This window comes from Ranitomeya variabilis, chromosome 1 (genome assembly GCF_051348905.1).
Source record: "Ranitomeya variabilis isolate aRanVar5 chromosome 1, aRanVar5.hap1, whole genome shotgun sequence".
Lineage (NCBI taxonomy): Eukaryota > Metazoa > Chordata > Amphibia > Anura > Dendrobatidae > Ranitomeya > Ranitomeya variabilis.
This window is the reverse complement of record NC_135232.1, coordinates 755,976,705-755,988,704: the sequence shown is the minus strand read 5'-3', so window position 1 is coordinate 755,988,704 and position 12,000 is coordinate 755,976,705. Positions and strand designations below refer to the sequence as shown.

Genomic DNA, 12,000 nt, shown 5'->3' with positions numbered 1-12,000 from the left:
GACTTGGACAAGTGGTTCCGACCCCGGGGCTGCTTCTGGGGAAGAAGAGCGAGACATGGAAGTAATCCTGGATGATGCAGGGAGCAAAGGGGATCCAGACGCGGAGCTGGAGTGCATCAGGTTCCTTTACCTAAGCATGATCTGCTATAGCTGCATGCATCTGATTAATCTCATGAAATGATAGGCATAACCGAGGGGGAAGGTCTCACTAGGCATTTGCGTTGGGACCTTTAACAAAGGCTGTGATACCTTGGTTGGGTGGTACTAAATGAAATAGGGCGGCAACCCTCTTGGAGGAGGTGCGCTCTCATCCCTGGCGGCAGGATGTTCATGAGAGACCTGTGTTTGGGTTGCTGCAGTCGGAGTAAGATCCGTATGCTGACATGTGGAAAGTCCCCTGCAGACCAATTCCATAATGACACTAATGTTATTGGAATGAGGAGACTGACCAGCTTTATGAATTAAGGAATTAAAAGATCCACAAACTCTTTAGGAGTGATGTACAGGTGTCCACTTTTTTGTCTTATAGTGCCCTTAAAGGCAGTGTTCACACCATATGCTGACCTGGCACAGAAGAAAATAGGAGGGGGAGTGAATTGCCCCAAGGATAGAAACTGTGGTTTGCTGGTACAGGGGTTGGCAGGCTAGAAGGGAACTATATGGGGCTGAGCCTTAAAACTAGCCTGAACAGGGCCTACCTTGTCTGGAGTGAAAACCCCAATGAGTGGAAGATCCCAGTGCTGGAGGAGGATCACGTATGAGGCGGAAGCTGGAACTGCAAAGGGAAGCTGGAGCTGGCCAGATGCCGAAGACAGTCATGGCTGGAGCTGTGCTAAAGAGCGTAGGGGACCGCGGTCAGTCAAGGCTGGAGCCTGCCATGGGGCGCAGGCAGATGCGGCTGTAACTGTGTTCGGGACCGCAGGCAGCCGCGGCTGGAGCGGAATGAGGGACCGCAGGACATATGAGCAATGGTACCGGATGGGAGAAGGGGGGGCGGAGCCACCAAGAGATCCCGTGCTTTAGAGGCAGTAGAAACACAGGGATTAGTCCAAAAAGGAGGGAAAGGAGTCTCTGCAGCTGAATAGCTAAGGTGCGGTGGGGGAGTGGCCTAAACGGAGATGGGACTAGGCTGAAACCTTTGCCTAAAATTTTAAGGGCACTTGTCCTTTACAATCCTGTATATCCTGGAGCCACAGCCGCCATGAAGAGGGATTGTGATCCCGACTCCTTCTTCACAGTCCTGAAGTCGATAACAGGAGCCCCTGTAATCCCAGACAGTGCAGAAGACGGTCACCCTGGATGAGGGGGGGGGGGGGGGGTCACTGGAGGCTGACAACCGTCTTCCTCCAGGCCCACTCAGAGGTGAGGGCTGGGGTTGGGAAAAGGTAAGGACCGTCTGCTACAAATTGCTCCGAGACACGCTTTAAGTGTTGGGGGGTAGGGTCCTGTCTGCCAGACTAGAGACAGTACGATGTGGATGGCACCACACTGTTCTCTCTGACTCCTAGGTGGAAAATCAGCATGAGAATTTACACCCCTGTCACACATGGTCCCAAGCTACATCTGGAAAAAAAAAAATCATTAGTGGTAGAGACGGGTCTGACCCGCATCTGGCCTCCTTGGACACTAAGTAAAAGCTGGTTAGCTCTCTGCAAGTCGGTGGGTGTACCCCGATGGAGAGGAGTTAGTTTTTTTTGTTTTTTTTTGTCAGCCTCCTAGTGGCAGCAGCATACACCCATGGTGTCCTGTGTCCCCCCCAAAGAAGTGATAGAAAAAAGTAAAATTAATTCTCCCAAAATGGCAAAAATGGCCACATCCTGCCAGATCTCAGCACAAGATTCTAGTTTGCCATTCAGATTCTGTACAAATTTAAATTGTCCCACTCTCAGGGTTCGGTCTCACAACATTTTCTTTTTCACCAAAACCTCTTAGACTGAAAATAAACAGCACTTGGACTAATGCTATTCAATGGGGCAGTCACCCCGATTTTTTTCACTTACTGAATCTGTGTATGAATAAAAAAATAATAAAAAAAAAATAACAGCAAGCTCTAGTTTCTTCCGTAACTTGGATGAGACTCGCCCATTTAATTCTATGGGTGTTAAAAGAAAAGAAAAATCTCATGCCATATGGAGCCACAGCATAGCATCTGATTTTTAAGGAAACATTGCAATTCTGTAACATAGGAAACTGCATATGGTCCTATAAATTATTAATAGCTGCTGCTATAAAAAAAATAAAACCACAACGGATTGTATGCTAATTGCACATAAATGAGAAAAAAATCATCCAACTTTTCTGGATAAATTTTTATTTTTATAAATTTGCTTGTGTGAACCTAACCTCACAGTCAGAGCGTGAAAATTTCAACAGATTATGAGCTTATTCTGGGAAAATTAAAGTAAAACCTATGTCCCTGAAATACTGAGAAAACTCTTATAATTTTCACTTTTTAGGCTTAGTGGTTAATTCAATGTGAAACTGCTCATTCTTTTACTCATTTAGTATTAAAAAATAATTCTGTGACAAACACAAGCGTGTCCTGCATCACATGATCCCCCTTAGAATCACTGAAAGGTACGGAAGGGGAGATCTTTTTGCTGTCACTTGCCACTCTAACACCGCACAGATTCAGGATCAAAAACTTGATGCTGATAAATTTCAGCTTATATATCTTTATAGGAGTCAAATATGTGTATTTATGTTTCTGAGAAGCACGTTATTTGCTTACAGCCTAGAGCTAAATGAAAAAATTCTGACTGCCTGTAGTTACCACACAGGGAGTCCTTACTAAGAGCAGATTATTTTTTTTTAATTTTTTTTTTTTTTTTTTAAAAAGCCATAAAATCTACATTTTTCTTCTAAAAGTTTTTTTTATTCCATTCAAGCATGCAACATCCCCTAGACTTTGTCATTCATAAATTAAAAGAAAATCAGAGTCTTACCTTTGCCTTTTCTTAGTAGGATCATAAATTGCCTGCTCTAGAAATACTATAGTTGCCCTCTTGTGTTTTGAATCAACCATTTTGACCTGTTACAAAAAAATAGTTTAGTACCTCCAGTATACAGTACAGAAAGTCACACCACATATCCACCCATCTGTACGGTCTTACCAATGATGGCCAGTAAGGGTAATGCTGATATTTACACCAGGCAAAGGACCCTGGTATAATTGCAGCCTCTTCTAAATGAACAGAAAGAAGACGGTAACAAAATAATGTTAATGCCAGGCAAGAGGAGATAAAGAAAGAAGACTTAAGTCCATGAACCAACATCTTTTAACTGGAAGATAATTTTCACTAAATGTTCCTTTAGGCTACGTTCACACGGTCAGTATTTTTTACCTCAGTATTTGGTCAGTATTTTACCTCAGTATGTGTAAGCCACAACCAGAAGTGGGGGGATCAGACAGCAAACTTAACCCCTTATCGACCTCCGCCGTACTATTACTGCGGAGGTTGGTACCCCCGCTTTGATGCGGGCTGCAGCGGTGAGCCAGCATCAAAGCCAGGACATGTCAGCTGTTTTGAACAGCTGACATGTGCCCGCAATAACGGCGGGAGAAATCGTGATTCACCCGCCACTATTAACTAGTTAAATGCCGCTGACAGCGGCATTTAACCGGCGCTTCCGGCCATCGGGCCGGAAATGAGCGCATCACCGACCCCCGTCACATGATCGGGGGTCAGCGATGCGTTGGCATAGCAACCAGAGATCTCCTTGAGACCTCTATGGTTGCTGATGCCGGCTTGCTGTGAGCGCCATCCTGTGGTCGGCGCTCATAGCAAGCCTGTAATTCAGCTACATAGGAGCGATCTGATGATCGCTGCTATGTAGCAGAGCCGATCAGGCTATGCCAGCTTCTAGCCTCCCATGGAGGCTATTGAAGCATGGCAAAAGTAAAAAAAAAAAAAAAAGTTTAAAAAAATAAAAAAATTTGAAATCACCCCCCTTTCGCCCCATTCAAAAATAAAACAAATAATAATAAAAAAAAAAAATCAAACCTACACATATTTGGTATCGCCGAGTTCAGAATCACCCGATCTATCAATAAAAAAAAACATTAACCTAATCGCTAAACAGCGTAGCAAGAAAAAAATTAGAAACGCCAGAATTACAGTTTTTGGTCGCCGCGACATTGCATTAAAATGCAATAATGGGCGATCAAAACAACGTATCTGCACCAAAATGGCATCATTAAAAACGTCAGCTCGGCACGCAAAAAAATAAGCCCTCACCTGACCCCAGATCACGAAAAATGGAGACGCTACGGGTATTGGAAAATTGCACAATTTTTTTTTTTTTAGCAAAGTTTGGAATTTTTTTTTCACTACTTAGATAAAACGTAACCTAGACATGTTAGGTGTCTATTAACTCGTAATGACCTGAAGAATCAAAATGGCAGGTCATTTTTAGCATTTAGTGAACCTAGCAAAAAAGCTAAACAAAAAAACAGTGTGGGATTGCACTTTTTTTTCAATTTCACCGCACTTGGAATTTTTTTCTGTTTTCTACTACACGACATGCTAAAACCAATGAGGTCGTTCAAAAGTGCAACTTGTCCCACAAAAAACAAGCCCTCACATGGCCATGTTGACGGAAAAATAAAAAAGTTATGGCTCTGGGAAAGAGGGGAGCGAAAAACGAGAATGCAAAAACGGAAAAGGGCGAAGTCTTGAATGGGTTAAAATATATGTATACAAACAGTGCCAATAGAATCTTAATACAACAAGACGAGGGAAAAAAAAGCTGTTGGCAGGCACAACCTTTCAGCTTACCTTTCTGCAGCTTAACTACCGGCAGTTGTATATCTTCTGTATCATCTTGCGATGAAAAGATGGCACTCACATGTTCAGGAGAGATGTCCATAGACAGCTCAGATGAGGAGAATCCTGGGAAAAATTACATAAATATAATCAGAATGCGAGCCCAAAGAAAGTAGTTTACAAAGTGAGGCATGGATATCGGTTCATCCACATCCAAAGTTGAAAGATGGCTTGCTTTTGAATTATTACTTTGCATTTTCCTCTCCCTCTTCCAAAAACTGTGTGTTTGTATATGGCAGCTATCAGGGTACCAGTCTGTTGAGAAGCTACAGATTTACAGCCCCCACCATACAGCGATCAGGGGAATCCTGCTCCAGTTTGTATACCTGTCACTGGTCCAAGTGCCCGATACAGGCCTAGTTGGTTCAGGTCCAGATACAGCACGGCAGCGCCCATACTACATCGATCATTCTCTGCTCTTGGTAATGTCATATGGCTCTAAACCTAGGCACCCGATCCCAGGACTGTTGGGTTGCGCAGGTCTAACAAAATAATATTCCAAGAATGCCATGATTGCAGGGATGAGCAGCAGGGCTGCGGTCAGGTCTAGTACTACACAACAGTATTTAGTCCAAGAATTTTTATGGGAACCTGAACAAATTAGATTTTATCATGTAAAAAAACTAGTGAATAAAACAATTAAAAAAATAAAAAGTACATATCTGTATAAATTAGAAATAAGGTTTGTTCTAGCTCCTTCTGTAAAATTTCAGACTTTTTTCAATCTTTGTTAAAATTCAATAACACTTAGAGAAAAAAAAATAAGCAAAGCGTTTCGATGGCAATCCAGCGATCTTTTCTGGGCTACGAACCAGTTTTGTAATTTGTTGTAGGCATCACATCAGACCAGGATTGGAGTTCCATGCTCCTCACAGATTTGGACACTGCACCTTAACTAAAGAATTTCCAATGTCTGGACAATTACTATTAATTTAAAGATGATTTGTGTAAAATTGAGGAAAGGGGTAGGGGCGGAAGACAAGTTTTTTTTTTTCCTTTCTTCATTTTATTTCATATTTTGCAGCGCTTTACAGACATTGTCATTAATTTGCCCATTGGTACTCACAATCTAAATTCCCTGTAAGTAGAACTTGAAGCATATGATGAAACCACAGTACCCAGAGGAAACCCACGCCAACACAGGGAGAACATACAAACTCCTTCCAGATGTTGTCCAAGGTGGGATTAAAATATAAAATTATTGTACCATACTGATGTCATACATTAATTGATCTACACGGAGATGGCACTCATGCACTGGAAAATTGGAAGATTAAGTTTGATACAGTTCCTTCAACACCTTAACGCAATATTACGTACATGAATGTGATTGCAGGGTGGCTGTGTGTGGAGAAGGCTTAAAAATGGAAATCGGGTGAAGGAGATAAGAAAACAATATGGTCTTTTAGAATTGTTACATTCAATAGATGGTGCTAGAGTTTAGTTCCTCTTCGTCTCTGAAGAGTCTATAGGCATATTCCCTATACAAGACATTCAAAATAAATTACGTTATCTAGTGGTACATTTTGTTTGACATAACTTGCGTTTATTGTGAAAATACTGGAAATTTGGTGAAAATTTTGAATATAACAATTTTCAAACTTTTAAATTCTTATGGCCCTAACCCCTTCCCAATATTTTCAGCACATGTAGGTCACAATCAGGAAGGACTTCCTGACTGATGCAGTACATGTACGTCATGGCGATGGTCCGCACACATGGGGCTGTGAGCTGGTGATCGCTGCTGGGTGTCAGCTGTTACCCATAAATAATTATGAAAAAAAAACAAACAATAAAAGTACACATTTGGTATCACCGTGTCCGGAGCGAACCAACCTATAAAATTGTCCCACTAGTTAACCCCTTCTGTGAACACTATTTAAAAAAAAACAAAAAAAAAACAAAACGATGCTTTATCATCATGTCGCCAAACAAAAAGTGGAATAAAATGCGATCAAAAAGACGAATGTAAATAAAAATGGTACCGCAAAACCTCCATCAGATGAAAAATAATAATAAAAAAAGTTATAGCTGTCAAGATTAAAGCGATGCAAAAATAATTATTTTTTCTATAAAATAGCTTTTATTGTGTAAAAGCGACAAAACATAAAAAAGATATAAATGTGGTATCACCATAAATCGTACTGAACCGAAGAATAAAGCTGCCTTTATCAATTATACCATACATGGAACAGCATTAAAAAAAAAAAAAGCCAATTCCTGCATTGCTGGTTTTTGTTTATTCTGCCTTCCAAAAAATTGGAATAGAACGCGATAAAAAAAAATGTAAGCAGCCCAAATATGGTACCAATAAAAACGTCAACTCGTCTCGCAAAAAACAAGTCCTCACTTGACTTTGTCAGCAGATATATGGAAAAATTATAGCCCTCTAAATAGCACAATACCAAATCTTGTTTCTGCAATAGAAAGCATCTTTTAGTGTGTGACAGCAGCCAAACATAAGAAACCGATATAAATCTGGTATCGCTGTAATCTCACTGACCCGAAGAATAAGGTCGTCTAATCACTTATACCGCTCGAGGAACGGCATAAAAAATAAAACCAATTCTTCACATGCTGTTGATTTTTTTCATTCTGCCTCCCAAAGATCGCAGTACTGCTGGGCACACATTTTATCCTGCGTTTACATCGGGGTTTCCTGGTAAATCTCTGAAATACATGACTCAGATGGAACCCCCGGTGAATATTCCCTATAATGAGGCAGATGGAGGCACTGTGGACCCGTCTAGCCTATGATCCGGCAGTGTCTGTCTTCTTATTAGGAGTGCATAAAAGTGCCATCAGCCACAGTTTTGTGCACCTCTGAAAAAAAAGAACATAGCTGAATAGAGACCAGACAGCGTCCAGAGTAGGGGTATATGCCCACGATCAGCAATTGCTGCGGGTTTGATGCTGCGTATTTATGCAGCGTCAAACCCGCAACAGCCAGATGTGACAACATAGTGGATGGGATTTCAAGAAATCCCATGTCCACCATGTGTCAACAGAGGCCTGCGGATCACCCACGGAGACTGACATGTGGAGCATTTCACCAATATAATGTATTGGATGTGGTACATCTGCACGGTTCAGTGAATACATGGGGATTTCCATGCCTTCAATAAAAACCAGGGCTTTGAATGCAGCGAATATATGCTGCATTCAAAGCACTGCTAATTCCGGATCGTGGGCATCCGGCCTAACTCTGCTGCCTCATTATAGCGAGTGCCTCCCTCAGGGGTTTCATATGAATTATGTCACTTGAAGATTTAAAGGGAAACCCCGATTTAAGTGGCCAGCATAGCGTGCCGGATAACTTATGTAAAATGGTTTTTTTTTTCTCTGGATTGAGTTGAAGCTTTTTTTGGGAACAAGTCCCCACTCACGTCAGTCATCTGTTAAAAATATAGGGGATTACCAAGTTACTGGTAGCACAAAGGCTCTGAAAAAGCTAAATGGCTCTCACCCCAAAAGAAATTCAGCAAATTCTGCGTTCCCAAGTTCAAATGCCCCCTCGCTTCTAAGCTTCAGAGTGCCTAATCCATATTTAGCATTCACATTTGGCATTTCTTTAGTGATCACAGCCGGCCTAATTTACAGGTGCATGAGCTGGGCATAATGTACGGGCAGTGCAATGTACAGGCCACTACAATGGCAGTTTGCAATTTTCCCTCAGCAACATCCATGGCTGCTTGTTTCTGGAAAACTCTCATGAAGTTAAAATCATCACAACATATGTAGATAAATTCACAAAGGGGTATAATTTCCAAAATGGGGTCACTTGAGGGGGAATTCTGCTCTTCTAGCACTTAGGGGCTCAGCATATGGAGTCTGCGAACTATTCAAATAAATTCTCCAGGATGCCTCCTGTATAACAGTACTGCTTAGCCATACGACGAGACTCGGGAGGGACAGAGTGCTATTTGCCAATAGTGCTCCGTCCTTCCAGAGTTTCAGCATATGGCTAAGCAGTATTGTACAGCCACATTTATGGTATTGCTATGTTCAGCAGAAATTGTGGGACAAATTTTGGTGCCATTTTTACGCATTTCCCAGTGTGAAAATGTAAAATGTGGGGCTAAAACAAAATTTTGGTGGTATAAATATATATTTTTCTTCATTGCCCAATTGCATAAAATTCTGTGACAAGCCTGTGGTGTCAATATGATCACTGCACTCCTAGATGAATTCATTAAGAGGTGTAGTTTGTAAAACAGGGTCTCTTATTCTATTTTCGCACCTCAAGGGTTCTGCCAATGTGACATGTCACCCTCAAACCAGTCCAGCAAAATGTGAACTCCAATATGGAGCTCCTTCCCTTCCGAGCTTTGCACTGTGCCTCAAAAGTAGTTTTTGACCTCATATGGGGTATTGGTGTACTCAGGAAGAATAACACAACTCATTTTGGAGTCCATTTTCTCCTGCTATCCTGGACAATAAAAAAATTGGGGCTAACTTAACATTTTTGTGGAAAAATATAGATTTTTTTTAAATATTTTCACTGCTCTACGTTATAAACTTCTGTGAAACAGCTGGGGATTCAAGGGGTTCACCACACATCTAGATACATTCATTGATGGGTCTAACTTCAAAGAAGGTGTCACTTGTGGGTGTTTTCCACTGTTTAGGCACATCAGGGGCTCTCGAAACAAGACATGACACCAGCAGACCATTCCATCAGTCTGCATTCCAAAACTTTCATTCCTATTTTTAGGAGACCTGTCATGAGCCTAAACAGTATTCTAACCCCACATATGAGGTATCTGCGTACTGATGAGAAATTGCACAACAAATTGTATGGTGCAATTTCTCCTATTAACCTTGTGAAAATGCTAAATTTTGGGCTTAAAAAAAACAATTTTTGTGGGGAAAATTATTAGTTTTTTAATTTTCATGGCTCAGTGGTATAAACTTCTGTGAAGCACCTAGGGGGTTTCATGGTGCTCACCACACATCTAAAATAGTTCCCTGAGGGTCTAGTTTACAAAATGGTGTCAATTCTGACATGGCATCCGCTAAATATTCCAGCAAATTTTCTGTTCAAAAAGTCAAATGGCGCTCCTTCCCTTCCAAGCCCTACTCTGCGCCCAAACAGTAGTAGTACTCAGGAGACGTTGCAAAACAAATTTGGAGGTTCTTTTTATCCCTGTTACCATTACAAAAATAAAAATATTGGGGTCTTAAATAAAATTTTTGTGACAAAAAGTTAAATGTTCATATTTTCCTTCCGCATTCCAAAAAAGTCCTGTGAGTGCAGTTTTTAGAATGGTGTCACTTTTGGGTATTTTCTGTCATATATGCCCTCAAAGTCCCTTCAAATTTGATGTGGTCCCTAAAAAAATGGTTTTGATTTTTTGTTGGAGAAACGAGAAATCGCTGGTCAACTTTTAACCCTTATAATTTCCTAACAAACAAATTACCGTACATTTAAAAAATTGTGTTGATGTAAAGTAGACAATGTGGGAAATGTTATTTATTAACCATTTTGTGTGAAATGACTACTTATTACACCCTTAAATCAGAAAGTTTAAAAATGGAAAGTTGGTGAAAATTTAGCAGTTTTTTTCCACATATAAACGCAAGTCATATAGAAGACATGTTACCACTATCATGAAGTACAACTTGTCATGAGAAAACACTCAGAATCAGTGGGATCCGTTCATATGTTCCAGAGTTATGACCACAAAGTTACACTGGTCAGAATTGCAAAATTTGGCCCAGTCATGAAGGCAAAAACAGGCTTGGGGGTGAAGGGGTTAAACCGAAGTTATGTAACACAAAACAGGTAAATAACATTTCCCACATGTCTACTTTACATCAGCACAATTTTTGAATCTATTTTTTTGGTTAGGAAGTTAGAAGTATTAAAAGTTGACCAGCGATTTCTCATTTTTATGATGAAACCCCCCCCCTTTTTTTTTTTTTACCGCGTTTACTGAAGAGATTAACTAGTGTGTGTCACGGGAAGCCTAGGTAGGCAAAAGCTAATAACCCGGGCCCCTGCGATTTCCCTCAGACTAGGGAAATCCTGACTGACCCTCTCCCAGAGTTTACACTGATGGTGTGCATGTCTGGGCCTCCATCCTCACCCTATCTCCTGTTTCAACCCTAGGCTGAAACCACCACCCACCACCCAGTGAAGAGACCACACACCAATACCCACAGTTAGCACAGACAAGGATAACGGAAAATATGAACCACGCCGCAGTCACACAGGAATACACTATAAATGCACAGGGCAAAACAAATACAAATATAGGAAGGAGAAAATATGACAAAGGGAAATACACCACCAGATACGATACTCCTTCTCCTAGATCACCACTCCAGACCGAGATAACCAAGCACAAGACAGAAGCTATAATCGGCAACGCCCAATGTTCAGAAGAACTATTTAAAGGCATTGGGCGTGACCCAGCTTCCAATCCGAACACCAGCTAAATTAACCCCGGACCAGCTAGATAAAATCTAGCCGACGCCACTGAGCACACAGTGGACAAAAGCGGAATTACCGCTGTCTGTCGAACGCCCTAGTATGAATAGCGTCCGACATGACAGTGTGAAAGTTGTATAGATCAAGTCGCTCTAGATGAGGCATTATTAACCCCTTCGCGCCATCCGCCGTACTAGTACGGCGCTGCCGGCACTGCATTTGTGCCAGCCACAGTACTAGTACGGCGGACCGATCACCGCGGTCTCGCGCTGAGCGCCGCGGTGATCGGGTGCGGGTGTCAGCTGTATATGACAGCTGACACCCCGCAGCAGTGCCCACGATCGGCGCTATCGCCGATCGCGGGCATTTAACCCCTCTGATGCCGCTGTCAAAAGTGACAGCGGCATAGAGGTGGATCGCGCAGGGACGGGGGCTCCCTGCGCTCTCCCACCGGAGCAACGCGAGGAGATCGCGCTGCTCCGGTGACCTGGAAGGAGTCCCCGGATCCAAGATGGCCGTGGGACTCCTTCCGGGTCATTTACTGACCTGGCTTGCCGGCGCCTGCTGAGAGTTCCTAATAGCAGGCGCCGGCAAGCCTCTGGAACGTGCCTGTCACATCGTTGATCTGACAGAGTGCTATGCACACTGTCAGATCAACGATCTGATCTAAAACAGTGATGTCCCACCCTGGGACAATGGTAAAAAGTAAAACAAAAAAAAATACAATGTATAAAAAATAAA

At 42.0% G+C, this 12,000-nt stretch overlaps 1 protein-coding gene across 11 annotated transcripts in view; it reads right to left on the bottom strand.

Moving 5' to 3' along the window:
- PWWP3A (PWWP domain containing 3A, DNA repair factor) overlaps nt 1-12,000 on the bottom strand; it is a 159,886-nt gene that overhangs the window by 68,672 nt on the left and 79,214 nt on the right. For all 11 annotated transcript variants that reach the window (XM_077271036.1, XM_077270985.1, XM_077271073.1 and 8 more), the window contains 3 exons: nt 4,779-4,892; nt 3,114-3,184; nt 2,946-3,031 (listed from right to left, as the gene is read on the bottom strand). In XM_077271036.1, coding sequence (XP_077127151.1) covers nt 2,946-3,031; nt 3,114-3,184; nt 4,779-4,892 — 271 coding nt within the window. The remainder of the gene's footprint in view (nt 1-2,945; nt 3,032-3,113; nt 3,185-4,778; nt 4,893-12,000) is intronic.